This window comes from Patella vulgata, chromosome 3 (assembly GCF_932274485.2).
Source record: "Patella vulgata chromosome 3, xgPatVulg1.2, whole genome shotgun sequence".
NCBI lineage: Eukaryota > Metazoa > Mollusca > Gastropoda > Patellidae > Patella > Patella vulgata.
This window is the reverse complement of record NC_065881.2, coordinates 40,981,308-40,997,699: the sequence shown is the minus strand read 5'-3', so window position 1 is coordinate 40,997,699 and position 16,392 is coordinate 40,981,308. Positions and strand designations below refer to the sequence as shown.

Below are 16,392 nucleotides of genomic sequence, written 5' to 3'. Positions count from 1 at the left end.
CCACCCCACCCCTTTTCTTGAAGATGATATTTGGATATTCAATTGAACATTTGTTGACTCCAAATTAGCAGTAATCTGATTTTGTGCTTGAATTGTAACCGAGCATTTTATTTGACACAAACAAATAGTTACATATAAGATTTCAAGGATTTCTAAGACTTTTTGTTTATGGTCAAACATGTAATCCTATGACATTTCTTCCAAATGAGTCCACACCCCAAAATGGATATGTTGTAGATGTGTTTTTTGCAGCTTAATGTTTTACATTTTGAATGTAAATCTATTATTTGTGGTGATCTTTGAAAATGTGGCACTTACAGGGCAATAAAATATTAATTAATAGTCTTTTCATACCCCTTTTATGCTTTGAATTATGTCAGAACTCCCTTTTTCCATCTCATTTTGTCAGGACATTGATGTAAAGATTAAAACAACTTGCTTCCACATAATATTTACACTATGTAATTTCAAGGATACCTCTGATTGTTAAAGTATTTTAAAAACTGAAATATTCCCATTTTTAAAAAAAAAAATAGTGCTTTGCGACCCTTTTATTAGAGTGGCTGGTTGTCACCTAAATACAGCATTTATTTTACATTTATCAATCCATATTTTAATAAATAATTCATACTTCTTATAACAAACTGTGTTTATATGTATGTATATAAGCCAGGGATAGAAGAACATGGCTTTTAGCCATATTCCATCAACAGTATTACTTATGTGGACACAAGTGGGATTTGTTACCACACCAACATTTTTAGGGGGTGGGCTTACAGGTTTCACTATAGTTCCTTACAGTTACCTTCAATGCAACAAATTTGCAGCTTGTCTTCCTGTATACCGGCCAAGGTTTCTAGAAATAAATGCTTTTCATCTCAGACTTTCCCAGAAATAGGGAAATATTAGCATTTTGAGGTATACAAAGTGTCAAAAATGGACCATTTTGTAGAAAAAGGTAAAAGAAAGTCAATTTTTGAAAAATATTCCAATATTTTGAATATTTTTGATGTGACTTGTCTGAAACTCTTTAAATCTTTTCGCAGAACTCACATTTTGATAAAATTAAGAAAGAATCTTCAATTCTAGAACAAAAGGCCCATGGACCTGAGCTGCAATCCGGTATACAAAACACTACATAACTTTAAAGGGTCACCATTTCTGCAGTAATTATTTTTTTCTGATTCTGTATTATAATAATGTTGCAAAAATAAATGTGAAGCTATAAAGAAAAGAATTTTGATGATATATGAACTTATAAAACCATATAGGAGGCAGACCACCATTAAATTTCATCATCTCGGTACCCACGAATTGTAGTTCGTCTATTTATAGCAATTCTCTCTCTCTCTCTTTTCTCCCCTTTTGCATGCCCATTTGTGTTGATTTTTTGGTCTAGAATGGATGAAGAGGGTTTGAATTAACATTTTCTGCCAGGTTTTGGTAAATATTCATGATTTTGAGGCGGAAGGATAAGAGGGTTATCAGGTTAGCTACGGCGATATGTACGGCAACTAGTTACATGTTTTTAGTATGCTTCTTCAAGTTTGTGTATCTCCAAATTTTGGTGGTCAACCTCATACAAATTTTAGTGCAAAGACATGACCATTTGTTCCTCTGTCTGTAGTGGAAAGCATCCAGCCCAACGAAAATTTGGGGAAAAGTTGGAGGTGGGCAAAGAGGCCAGAATTAACATTGAAGTCAATGGGGAAATTAATGGTGGTCTGCCTCCTATATGAAAACAACCTGACAGTGGATGAAAGGCCTAAATTTGATGATATGATCTCCAAATTGTCAGAAAATGTGATATATGGCATTTTGATAGTAAAAAATGTGAAATGGTAAAATTTCAAAAATATTTGACAAATTTGGGAGGGGAAATTTTGATTTTAGTCAAAATTTTGTGATTTTCAGTGTTTATTTACTTTTCAAAATTAGTGGAAAATATTTTAATGTATGATTTTTACTTTTTCTGCATTATAATTGTTAGACGGGAAGAAAGTATCATAATTTCACTCAATTTTGCCTAAAAATCATGATAAATTGTCTGAAATTCTTCAGATTACCCCCAATATTGCTGTCAAAATTTTAATTATTCATCTGTTGTAAAATGAACCAAAATGTCTTGCATGTCTTTATTTTCATTGTTAAATAACTTGGCAAGGATCCATGTGTTTGTCAGATATTGAAAAAGTATTCATGTGTTTGTCAAAAATTTAAAAATTAAGAAATTTAGTCTAATTATGTTCTGGTGTGTTAGAATTTTCAAAACATGAGTGAACTGCATTTTGCTGCTGTTTTCCTCAGGCTTAACACAATTTTAATCTTTCAAAACCTGAAATTGTTGCATTTCCCTTCTCGAGAAAGTAAAATCTATGTGTTTGCAGGGAAATTTCTCTGTCTTCATTTCGTTTAGACTGGCTCACCCTCCCCACCCCACCCCACCCCTTTTCTTGAAGATGATATTTGGATATTCAATTGAACATTTGTTGACTCCAAATTAGCAGTAATCTGATTTTGTGCTTGAATTGTAACCGAGCATTTTATTTGACACAAACAAATAGTTACATATAAGATTTCAAGGATTTCTAAGACTTTTTGTTTATGGTCAAACATGTAATCCTATGACATTTCTTCCAAATGAGTCCACACCCCAAAATGGATATGTTGTAGATGTGTTTTTTGCAGCTTAATGTTTTACATTTTGAATGTAAATCTATTATTTGTGGTGATCTTTGAAAATGTGGCACTTACAGGGCAATAAAATATTAATTAATAGTCTTTTCATACCCCTTTTATGCTTTGAATTATGTCAGAACTCCCTTTTTCCATCTCATTTTGTCAGGACATTGATGTAAAGATTAAAACAACTTGCTTCCACATAATATTTACACTATGTAATTTCAAGGATACCTCTGATTGTTAAAGTATTTTAAAAACTGAAATATTCCCATTTTTAAAAAAAAAAATAGTGCTTTGCGACCCTTTTATTAGAGTGGCTGGTTGTCACCTAAATACAGCATTTATTTTACATTTATCAATCCATATTTTAATAAATAATTCATACTTCTTATAACAAACTGTGTTTATATGTATGTATATAAGCCAGGGATAGAAGAACATGGCTTTTAGCCATATTCCATCAACAGTATTACTTATGTGGACACAAGTGGGATTTGTTACCACACCAACATTTTTAGGGGGTGGGCTTACAGGTTTCACTATAGTTCCTTACAGTTACCTTCAATGCAACAAATTTGCAGCTTGTCTTCCTGTATACCGGCCAAGGTTTCTAGAAATAAATGCTTTTCATCTCAGACTTTCCCAGAAATAGGGAAATATTAGCATTTTGAGGTATACAAAGTGTCAAAAATGGACCATTTTGTAGAAAAAGGTAAAAGAAAGTCAATTTTTGAAAAATATTCCAATATTTTGAATATTTTTGATGTGACTTGTCTGAAACTCTTTAAATCTTTTCGCAGAACTCACATTTTGATAAAATTAAGAAAGAATCTTCAATTCTAGAACAAAAGGCCCATGGACCTGAGCTGCAATCCGGTATACAAAACACTACATAACTTTAAAGGGTCACCATTTCTGCAGTAATTATTTTTTTCTGATTCTGTATTATAATAATGTTGCAAAAATAAATGTGAAGCTATAAAGAAAAGAATTTTGATGATATATGAACTTATAAAACCATATAGGAGGCAGACCACCATTAAATTTCATCATCTCGGTACCCACGAATTGTAGTTCGTCTATTTATAGCAATTCTCTCTCTCTCTCTTTTCTCCCCTTTTGCATGCCCATTTGTGTTGATTTTTTGGTCTAGAATGGATGAAGAGGGTTTGAATTAACATTTTCTGCCAGGTTTTGGTAAATATTCATGATTTTGAGGCGGAAGGATAAGAGGGTTATCAGGTTAGCTACGGCGATATGTACGGCAACTAGTTACATGTTTTTAGTATGCTTCTTCAAGTTTGTGTATCTCCAAATTTTGGTGGTCAACCTCATACAAATTTTAGTGCAAAGACATGACCATTTGTTCCTCTGTCTGTAGTGGAAAGCATCCAGCCCAACGAAAATTTGGGGAAAAGTTGGAGGTGGGCAAAGAGGCCAGAATTAACATTGAAGTCAATGGGGAAATTAATGGTGGTCTGCCTCCTATATGAAAACAACCTGACAGTGGATGAAAGGCCTAAATTTGATGATATGATCTCCAAATTGTCAGAAAATGTGATATATGGCATTTTGATAGTAAAAAATGTGAAATGGTAAAATTTCAAAAATATTTGACAAATTTGGGAGGGGAAATTTTGATTTTAGTCAAAATTTTGTGATTTTCAGTGTTTATTTACTTTTCAAAATTAGTGGAAAATATTTTAATGTATGATTTTTACTTTTTCTGCATTATAATTGTTAGACGGGAAGAAAGTATCATAATTTCACTCAATTTTGCCTAAAAATCATGATAAATTGTCTGAAATTCTTCAGATTACCCCCAATATTGCTGTCAAAATTTTAATTATTCATCTGTTGTAAAATGAACCAAAATGTCTTGCATGTCTTTATTTTCATTGTTAAATAACTTGGCAAGGATCCATGTGTTTGTCAGATATTGAAAAAGTATTCATGTGTTTGTCAAAAATTTAAAAATTAAGAAATTTAGTCTAATTATGTTCTGCTTAGGTGTGTTAGAATTTTCAAAACATGAGTGAACTGCATTTTGCTGCTGTTTTCCTCAGGCTTAACACAATTTTAATCTTTCAAAACCTGAAATTGTTGCATTTCCCTTCTCGAGAAAGTAAAATCTATGTGTTTGCAGGGAAATTTCTCTGTCTTCATTTCGTTTAGACTGGCTCACCCTCCCCACCCCACCCCTTTTCTTGAAGATGATATTTGGATATTCAATTGAACATTTGTTGACTCCAAATTAGCAGTAATCTGATTTTGTGCTTGAATTGTAACCGAGCATTTTATTTGACACAAACAAATAGTTACATATAAGATTTCAAGGATTTCTAAGACTTTTTGTTTATGGTCAAACATGTAATCCTATGACATTTCTTCCAAATGAGTCCACACCCCAAAATGGATATGTTGTAGATGTGTTTTTTGCAGCTTAATGTTTTACATTTTGAATGTAAATCTATTATTTGTGGTGATCTTTGAAAATGTGGCACTTACAGGGCAATAAAATATTAATTAATAGTCTTTTCATACCCCTTTTATGCTTTGAATTATGTCAGAACTCCCTTTTTCCATCTCATTTTGTCAGGACATTGATGTAAAGATTAAAACAACTTGCTTCCACATAATATTTACACTATGTAATTTCAAGGATACCTCTGATTGTTAAAGTATTTTAAAAACTGAAATATTCCCATTTTTAAAAAAAAAAATAGTGCTTTGCGACCCTTTTATTAGAGTGGCTGGTTGTCACCTAAATACAGCATTTATTTTACATTTATCAATCCATATTTTAATAAATAATTCATACTTCTTATAACAAACTGTGTTTATATGTATGTATATAAGCCAGGGATAGAAGAACATGGCTTTTAGCCATATTCCATCAACAGTATTACTTATGTGGACACAAGTGGGATTTGTTACCACACCAACATTTTTAGGGGGTGGGCTTACAGGTTTCACTATAGTTCCTTACAGTTACCTTCAATGCAACAAATTTGCAGCTTGTCTTCCTGTATACCGGCCAAGGTTTCTAGAAATAAATGCTTTTCATCTCAGACTTTCCCAGAAATAGGGAAATATTAGCATTTTGAGGTATACAAAGTGTCAAAAATGGACCATTTTGTAGAAAAAGGTAAAAGAAAGTCAATTTTTGAAAAATATTCCAATATTTTGAATATTTTTGATGTGACTTGTCTGAAACTCTTTAAATCTTTTCGCAGAACTCACATTTTGATAAAATTAAGAAAGAATCTTCAATTCTAGAACAAAAGGCCCATGGACCTGAGCTGCAATCCGGTATACAAAACACTACATAACTTTAAAGGGTCACCATTTCTGCAGTAATTATTTTTTTCTGATTCTGTATTATAATAATGTTGCAAAAATAAATGTGAAGCTATAAAGAAAAGAATTTTGATGATATATGAACTTATAAAACCATATAGGAGGCAGACCACCATTAAATTTCATCATCTCGGTACCCACGAATTGTAGTTCGTCTATTTATAGCAATTCTCTCTCTCTCTCTTTTCTCCCCTTTTGCATGCCCATTTGTGTTGATTTTTTGGTCTAGAATGGATGAAGAGGGTTTGAATTAACATTTTCTGCCAGGTTTTGGTAAATATTCATGATTTTGAGGCGGAAGGATAAGAGGGTTATCAGGTTAGCTACGGCGATATGTACGGCAACTAGTTACATGTTTTTAGTATGCTTCTTCAAGTTTGTGTATCTCCAAATTTTGGTGGTCAACCTCATACAAATTTTAGTGCAAAGACATGACCATTTGTTCCTCTGTCTGTAGTGGAAAGCATCCAGCCCAACGAAAATTTGGGGAAAAGTTGGAGGTGGGCAAAGAGGCCAGAATTAACATTGAAGTCAATGGGGAAATTAATGGTGGTCTGCCTCCTATATGAAAACAACCTGACAGTGGATGAAAGGCCTAAATTTGATGATATGATCTCCAAATTGTCAGAAAATGTGATATATGGCATTTTGATAGTAAAAAATGTGAAATGGTAAAATTTCAAAAATATTTGACAAATTTGGGAGGGGAAATTTTGATTTTAGTCAAAATTTTGTGATTTTCAGTGTTTATTTACTTTTCAAAATTAGTGGAAAATATTTTAATGTATGATTTTTACTTTTTCTGCATTATAATTGTTAGACGGGAAGAAAGTATCATAATTTCACTCAATTTTGCCTAAAAATCATGATAAATTGTCTGAAATTCTTCAGATTACCCCCAATATTGCTGTCAAAATTTTAATTATTCATCTGTTGTAAAATGAACCAAAATGTCTTGCATGTCTTTATTTTCATTGTTAAATAACTTGGCAAGGATCCATGTGTTTGTCAGATATTGAAAAAGTATTCATGTGTTTGTCAAAAATTTAAAAATTAAGAAATTTAGTCTAATTATGTTCTGCTTAGGTGTGTTAGAATTTTCAAAACATGAGTGAACTGCATTTTGCTGCTGTTTTCCTCAGGCTTAACACAATTTTAATCTTTCAAAACCTGAAATTGTTGCATTTCCCTTCTCGAGAAAGTAAAATCTATGTGTTTGCAGGGAAATTTCTCTGTCTTCATTTCGTTTAGACTGGCTCACCCTCCCCACCCCACCCCTTTTCTTGAAGATGATATTTGGATATTCAATTGAACATTTGTTGACTCCAAATTAGCAGTAATCTGATTTTGTGCTTGAATTGTAACCGAGCATTTTATTTGACACAAACAAATAGTTACATATAAGATTTCAAGGATTTCTAAGACTTTTTGTTTATGGTCAAACATGTAATCCTATGACATTTCTTCCAAATGAGTCCACACCCCAAAATGGATATGTTGTAGATGTGTTTTTTGCAGCTTAATGTTTTACATTTTGAATGTAAATCTATTATTTGTGGTGATCTTTGAAAATGTGGCACTTACAGGGCAATAAAATATTAATTAATAGTCTTTTCATACCCCTTTTATGCTTTGAATTATGTCAGAACTCCCTTTTTCCATCTCATTTTGTCAGGACATTGATGTAAAGATTAAAACAACTTGCTTCCACATAATATTTACACTATGTAATTTCAAGGATACCTCTGATTGTTAAAGTATTTTAAAAACTGAAATATTCCCATTTTTAAAAAAAAAAATAGTGCTTTGCGACCCTTTTATTAGAGTGGCTGGTTGTCACCTAAATACAGCATTTATTTTACATTTATCAATCCATATTTTAATAAATAATTCATACTTCTTATAACAAACTGTGTTTATATGTATGTATATAAGCCAGGGATAGAAGAACATGGCTTTTAGCCATATTCCATCAACAGTATTACTTATGTGGACACAAGTGGGATTTGTTACCACACCAACATTTTTAGGGGGTGGGCTTACAGGTTTCACTATAGTTCCTTACAGTTACCTTCAATGCAACAAATTTGCAGCTTGTCTTCCTGTATACCGGCCAAGGTTTCTAGAAATAAATGCTTTTCATCTCAGACTTTCCCAGAAATAGGGAAATATTAGCATTTTGAGGTATACAAAGTGTCAAAAATGGACCATTTTGTAGAAAAAGGTAAAAGAAAGTCAATTTTTGAAAAATATTCCAATATTTTGAATATTTTTGATGTGACTTGTCTGAAACTCTTTAAATCTTTTCGCAGAACTCACATTTTGATAAAATTAAGAAAGAATCTTCAATTCTAGAACAAAAGGCCCATGGACCTGAGCTGCAATCCGGTATACAAAACACTACATAACTTTAAAGGGTCACCATTTCTGCAGTAATTATTTTTTTCTGATTCTGTATTATAATAATGTTGCAAAAATAAATGTGAAGCTATAAAGAAAAGAATTTTGATGATATATGAACTTATAAAACCATATAGGAGGCAGACCACCATTAAATTTCATCATCTCGGTACCCACGAATTGTAGTTCGTCTATTTATAGCAATTCTCTCTCTCTCTCTTTTCTCCCCTTTTGCATGCCCATTTGTGTTGATTTTTTGGTCTAGAATGGATGAAGAGGGTTTGAATTAACATTTTCTGCCAGGTTTTGGTAAATATTCATGATTTTGAGGCGGAAGGATAAGAGGGTTATCAGGTTAGCTACGGCGATATGTACGGCAACTAGTTACATGTTTTTAGTATGCTTCTTCAAGTTTGTGTATCTCCAAATTTTGGTGGTCAACCTCATACAAATTTTAGTGCAAAGACATGACCATTTGTTCCTCTGTCTGTAGTGGAAAGCATCCAGCCCAACGAAAATTTGGGGAAAAGTTGGAGGTGGGCAAAGAGGCCAGAATTAACATTGAAGTCAATGGGGAAATTAATGGTGGTCTGCCTCCTATATGAAAACAACCTGACAGTGGATGAAAGGCCTAAATTTGATGATATGATCTCCAAATTGTCAGAAAATGTGATATATGGCATTTTGATAGTAAAAAATGTGAAATGGTAAAATTTCAAAAATATTTGACAAATTTGGGAGGGGAAATTTTGATTTTAGTCAAAATTTTGTGATTTTCAGTGTTTATTTACTTTTCAAAATTAGTGGAAAATATTTTAATGTATGATTTTTACTTTTTCTGCATTATAATTGTTAGACGGGAAGAAAGTATCATAATTTCACTCAATTTTGCCTAAAAATCATGATAAATTGTCTGAAATTCTTCAGATTACCCCCAATATTGCTGTCAAAATTTTAATTATTCATCTGTTGTAAAATGAACCAAAATGTCTTGCATGTCTTTATTTTCATTGTTAAATAACTTGGCAAGGATCCATGTGTTTGTCAGATATTGAAAAAGTATTCATGTGTTTGTCAAAAATTTAAAAATTAAGAAATTTAGTCTAATTATGTTCTGCTTAGGTGTGTTAGAATTTTCAAAACATGAGTGAACTGCATTTTGCTGCTGTTTTCCTCAGGCTTAACACAATTTTAATCTTTCAAAACCTGAAATTGTTGCATTTCCCTTCTCGAGAAAGTAAAATCTATGTGTTTGCAGGGAAATTTCTCTGTCTTCATTTCGTTTAGACTGGCTCACCCTCCCCACCCCACCCCACCCCTTTTCTTGAAGATGATATTTGGATATTCAATTGAACATTTGTTGACTCCAAATTAGCAGTAATCTGATTTTGTGCTTGAATTGTAACCGAGCATTTTATTTGACACAAACAAATAGTTACATATAAGATTTCAAGGATTTCTAAGACTTTTTGTTTATGGTCAAACATGTAATCCTATGACATTTCTTCCAAATGAGTCCACACCCCAAAATGGATATGTTGTAGATGTGTTTTTTGCAGCTTAATGTTTTACATTTTGAATGTAAATCTATTATTTGTGGTGATCTTTGAAAATGTGGCACTTACAGGGCAATAAAATATTAATTAATAGTCTTTTCATACCCCTTTTATGCTTTGAATTATGTCAGAACTCCCTTTTTCCATCTCATTTTGTCAGGACATTGATGTAAAGATTAAAACAACTTGCTTCCACATAATATTTACACTATGTAATTTCAAGGATACCTCTGATTGTTAAAGTATTTTAAAAACTGAAATATTCCCATTTTTAAAAAAAAAAATAGTGCTTTGCGACCCTTTTATTAGAGTGGCTGGTTGTCACCTAAATACAGCATTTATTTTACATTTATCAATCCATATTTTAATAAATAATTCATACTTCTTATAACAAACTGTGTTTATATGTATGTATATAAGCCAGGGATAGAAGAACATGGCTTTTAGCCATATTCCATCAACAGTATTACTTATGTGGACACAAGTGGGATTTGTTACCACACCAACATTTTTAGGGGGTGGGCTTACAGGTTTCACTATAGTTCCTTACAGTTACCTTCAATGCAACAAATTTGCAGCTTGTCTTCCTGTATACCGGCCAAGGTTTCTAGAAATAAATGCTTTTCATCTCAGACTTTCCCAGAAATAGGGAAATATTAGCATTTTGAGGTATACAAAGTGTCAAAAATGGACCATTTTGTAGAAAAAGGTAAAAGAAAGTCAATTTTTGAAAAATATTCCAATATTTTGAATATTTTTGATGTGACTTGTCTGAAACTCTTTAAATCTTTTCGCAGAACTCACATTTTGATAAAATTAAGAAAGAATCTTCAATTCTAGAACAAAAGGCCCATGGACCTGAGCTGCAATCCGGTATACAAAACACTACATAACTTTAAAGGGTCACCATTTCTGCAGTAATTATTTTTTTCTGATTCTGTATTATAATAATGTTGCAAAAATAAATGTGAAGCTATAAAGAAAAGAATTTTGATGATATATGAACTTATAAAACCATATAGGAGGCAGACCACCATTAAATTTCATCATCTCGGTACCCACGAATTGTAGTTCGTCTATTTATAGCAATTCTCTCTCTCTCTCTTTTCTCCCCTTTTGCATGCCCATTTGTGTTGATTTTTTGGTCTAGAATGGATGAAGAGGGTTTGAATTAACATTTTCTGCCAGGTTTTGGTAAATATTCATGATTTTGAGGCGGAAGGATAAGAGGGTTATCAGGTTAGCTACGGCGATATGTACGGCAACTAGTTACATGTTTTTAGTATGCTTCTTCAAGTTTGTGTATCTCCAAATTTTGGTGGTCAACCTCATACAAATTTTAGTGCAAAGACATGACCATTTGTTCCTCTGTCTGTAGTGGAAAGCATCCAGCCCAACGAAAATTTGGGGAAAAGTTGGAGGTGGGCAAAGAGGCCAGAATTAACATTGAAGTCAATGGGGAAATTAATGGTGGTCTGCCTCCAAATGATTTGAAGACTAAGGGGAGATAATCAACCTTAAATAATTCAAATAACTTAATTAAAAAATATAAAGAAACTTAATTAAAACATACGTAGGCTTATCCTTAACATCTGCACAGATAGCTATCCTTGTAGATTAAAAAGTTCGCACACGCACACTTAATTCACGTTTTAAGTTGATTGATCCTATCGCTGAAGACGAATTTCCACCAATAATTTTCCTCCATAAGCTGGTTGACTCTAACGGATCTTCTCTCCAGCAAACTTATCGGGCTCCAATGTTGTAGAGGGGGTTTGGGGGTCGTAATAAACAATCCAGAGCGGGTTCAATACTTTATTATCAATTAAACCAGGCAAGCAATAAAAACCCTGCAAATATACAATTCAATATTAAGTTTTACAAAACAAAAGGGAATATCAAAATACAAACATCATTATCACATTAACTAACACCATTACTACAGCATAGAAATAATTCCGTGTGCTACAAAGTGAATCACTGTTCGAAACCAATAGTAAAAATGTAGGCCTACCAGTACTTTAATAAAAATACTCTATATCTACATTCTAAACTAACTTACCCGAAGTGGGGTTTTAAATACTCAGTTAGTTTAGCTAATCAACCTAACAACCTGAAATAGGATGAGAAATATAAATATATATATAATGTGTGAATGTATGTATCATATATGCAAATTAACTTAATCAAATTTATCCATAAAAACTAAAAACTTCAGTATTAAAATATAAAACTACAGAGTTAAAGATACAACCTATTAGTAAGTGCAGGAGGACCATACTACACGCACAACAAAAATCTACAAGATAAACCTGCAGACAAGATGGAAAATAGACATTGCACCAAATAAACAAATATCAAATCAAGTGAATGGATCCGGGGGCCAGCCATAAGTGTCCACTGCGCTGTACAGTCGTGACACAGACTTCACTCAAATTTGAAAACAATCAGGAATACAAAAAAGATGTAACAGAAATAATGCGACCACATACCTGGTAAATAATTCTTTACCAAAACTTCACAGAAATCAATCACCAAAAACTAAACTTATACACGACTTTGTTAATGCTCCCCTTTGAAGCAAAGATGGTTAACAACTGAATGTATTTACCAACAAATATGTCACATGATCAAGGAATGATGAAACTCAAGAAATGATGAAACTCAGTTAAAGATACATTATGGGAGGTTTTTATAGAGAGTTGGCCATTCTTGCTATAACAGTTCAAAAGTAGATGATGAAAGAGGAATATATTGAAAAATTCAGTCAAATTACTTTATTCTGAACATAGTTATCATCGTTGTAATATTTGCCTAGAAATGGTAGCGAATTGTGTCTTCACCTTCGCTGATCGTTTGATTGACTGGCGTTAACTCCACCTACATATCTCGATTATCAAGTAAAGTTTTCAATGGCATACCGAAACACTTTACAGCGGCCTCGCTAAATACACTCTATCATTTAGCCTCGATCTAACTGACGTATTTTCGTCAGGTTACCCCTTATTTGATTTAATCAATTAGTGAAATCCTATTTAAATCCGAGCTGTAGCCGAGCCATCCGTGGGTCTACAGAGTTGATTTTGGTCTTGTTGTTTAAATAAAGATCTAATTTATAATTTCTATAACACCTGAAGCCTAAATTAAGACTTGCAATAATCAGATTTAGCTCTTGCATAATGCATGTTTAAATGTACTCACTATTGTTAAAGCAACAACAGCTTTAGGAAACTGACAGTAGAAATGTAAAATCTTAAAGGGGCAATCCCGATAATATTTTGGAGAATAAAACTGCTTAATTTTGTGTTAAAACTCCTTAATATCCAGTACCTAAGGGCAGATCAACTAATTCAATATTTGTGATATGTTTTCAAACAACTTACACCTGTCAGTCTTCATTTGGAAATGGAAACCGGTGTCCCAAGCTGTATTATGCGGTGTCTGGATAAAACCACACTTTTATTTTATAAAAACAATGTGTAGGTGAAATTTACCTTTCGTTATCAGTACGGCACATGGGTCATTCACTGTATAGACCTCTAAAGGAACGGCGATAGATTATCAGGTCACCCAACGAAAAAATTGAACAAAAATCTTAATAGGGTTATGTGTCCTGATAAGCATTTTTGACATTCACGTCCAAACAACTCAATATTTTGAGCTGAAATTTTGATGCAGGGTAAATACTGCATTCCTCTATATTTTGGCGCTTAAATTTCATACGAACTCGGACTTTTATTTTTGATAGTCCCTTTAAAGTGGGGGTTTAAAGGTGCTGATCAAAATGCGCAATACTAAAAACATTAAAAACTGATATACACAAACAATGTAAAATACTTTCTATATTACCACCTATAACAATTAGATTAATGCCTTTGTTGGGTTCAATGAATGGGCATTTTCTGTGTCTGTTAAGTAGAGATAAGCAATTTCATTGGTCGAAACTTTGGAACACAGGAACTCTGCCCGTATCTGAGGTAGAATATTCAATCTTGGTGTTGATGTTCATTAGGCAAATGCCTTGACTGAGTTTGATGATGAGTGTTTCTGCTTGTAGAGATAATCAATTTGATTGATTGAGTCTTTAGAAAACAATAACTCAGGTTAGGCAGAGTGATGCTCAATTCAATTGCTCAATGCTTTACAAAACTATTTATTTGTAAGTAATTAATGAATGTCATGTATTTATTTTGAGATTTTTGTGATGTTAGATATCTGTTATCAATTTAAGATTAAATGTTTATTTTCTAGAGACTAATATTTTAGAAGTCAGCAAATTACCAAATGATGTCACTCAAGAAGCTTTGTCTATGTTCTTTGAGAAGAAAAAGTTAGCCCAAGATGCCAAATTGCTTGCCGTAGATTTGAATAAGAAAGAGAATAAGGCTTTTTTGAAATATGATAAATCTGATGGTAATAATTAATTCATACTCAATAACATAGAATTATTATACGCCCACATTTTCATGTGGACGTATATTGTCGTTGCCCCTGTCCGTCCGGACGCAATTGTTTGCGAACACTCTACAGGTCACAATTTTTATCCGATTTCAATGAAACTTGAAATATAAGTTTATCACCCTAAGATCTTGGTTCCTTTCGATATTGGTATGTATCGGATTGTAACTTCATGGATTATGGCCCCTGATTGTACGAAAAATCACGTTTTTAGCTTCTGAACACTGTAGAGGTCACAATTTTTATCCGATTTGGTTTAAACTTGAAATGTATGTTTATAACCTACAGATCTCGGATCCTTTCGATATTCGCGCATATTGGACCATAACTTCCTGAATTATGGCCCCTGATTGTACGAAAAATCACGTTTTTAGCTTGTGGACCATATAGAGGTCACAATATTTATCCGATTTAATCAACCGTTTGAATATATCACCGTTACACCCTAAGGATGGCTGAATTCGAATTTCGTAAAAATCGAACCAAAACTGAAAGGACAAAATGGGCTCCCCCGTTCGCAAATAGTGTCAAAATATTGTGTATCAGGGTTGTGACTTGAAAAGCATGTTTATAACCAAAATATCTTGGTTCCTCTCCATTTTCGTACATATCGAATCGTAACTTCCTGAATTATGGCCCCTTATTGTACGAAAAATCACGTTTTTAGCTTGTGGCCCCTCTAGAGGTCACAATTATTATCTAATTTAAAGTTGCAATTTCATATTTTTAAGTTATATTTTTAAAATTTATTAAAATAAAGCCTTAAAAAAGATGATATCTATAAACAGACCTACCTCGTTAAAGAATAATCCTATTAATCCTATAATTCACTATTGCCAGTTGAGAAATTGGCAAAAATATCATTTTCATCTTCAAATTCCAACGTTTGAAGATAACTACTCCATGGTGGAGAATAGAAAACAAGGGAGGTAATTGAGAGGGAATTGTGTTATTATTTCAGGTGTAAATGAGTTTTAAGTGTGAGAATGACACCTATGATCGTATAATAGTGAGTTGACAACCTATTGAGCAAAAGACATAGAAATAATTATCTTTTGACTTTCTTAGAAAATATGAAATTGTAACTTTAAAATAACGTTCGAATATATCACTGTTACACCGTAATTTTGTCTGAGTTTGAATTTCATGAAAATCGGACCAAAACTGCCGGACAAAATGGCCGCCCCATGTACGCAATTAGTGTAAACATCTGGTATAATAAAGTTGTGGACCCTCTAGACTCTAGAGGCCACAATTTTGATCCGATTTTGATGAAACTTGAAATGCAAGTTTATAACCCAAAGATCTCAGTTCCGTTCAATATTCGCGCATATCAGATCGTAGCTTCCTGAATTATGGCCTCTGGTTGTATGAAAAATCACGTTTGTAGCTTGTGGTCCCTCTAGAGGTCACAATTGTTATCCGATTTAAAAAAAACAACGTTTGAATATATCACCGTTACACCGTAATGTTTGTTGAGTTTGAATTTCGTTAAAATCGGGCCAAAACTGTCGGACAAAATGGCCGCCCCTCGCCCTTCGATGAAACTTGAAATACATGTTTATAATCCAAAGATATTGGTTCCTTTCGATATTCGCGCATATCGGATCATAACTTCCTGAATTATGGCCATTGATTGAACAAAAATGCACGTTTAGTATGTTCTCCATCCATCTCTTGCAAAGTGTGGGCGTATCCTTTCTGGCAGCAGCTGGTTTTCGGTGTACTATTTATTGGTATGGATAAAGAAAACAAGGGTTGAATATCAGGAGACGGTAACTTTGTTTTAATAGCAAAGATAATGGTTGTGTATAAGAAATATCTCCCTTTTTGAAAAGTAGATATAAAATGAAATAAAATAGCTCCTCATCATAGCTAAGATAACATTATTAGACCAACCTAGAACTTTGCAAGAGTGAAGATTTTCGAAGACCTA

General features: G+C 32.9%; 1 protein-coding gene and 2 long non-coding RNA genes across 6 annotated transcripts in view; 2 read left to right on the top strand and 1 right to left on the bottom strand.

The window, feature by feature from the left end:
* Positions 1-16,392, top strand: part of LOC126814529 (protein mono-ADP-ribosyltransferase PARP14) — a 123,955-nt gene that overhangs the window by 33,648 nt on the left and 73,915 nt on the right. For all 4 annotated transcript variants that reach the window (XM_050539727.2, XM_050539726.2, XM_056099580.1 and 1 more), the window contains one exon: positions 14,250-14,411. In XM_050539727.2, the coding sequence (XP_050395684.2) occupies positions 14,250-14,411 (162 nt within the window). The remainder of the gene's footprint in view (positions 1-14,249; positions 14,412-16,392) is intronic.
* Positions 1-16,392, top strand: part of LOC126814566 (uncharacterized) — a 114,037-nt gene that overhangs the window by 23,730 nt on the left and 73,915 nt on the right. The gene's annotated exons all lie outside the window — the stretch shown is intronic.
* On the bottom strand, positions 10,983-12,587 carry LOC126814575 (uncharacterized). Its single transcript, XR_007677673.2, has 3 exons — positions 12,491-12,587; positions 12,061-12,111; positions 10,983-11,848 (listed from the first exon to the last, which is right to left on the bottom strand). It is a non-coding gene; the product is annotated as an uncharacterized LOC126814575 (long non-coding RNA).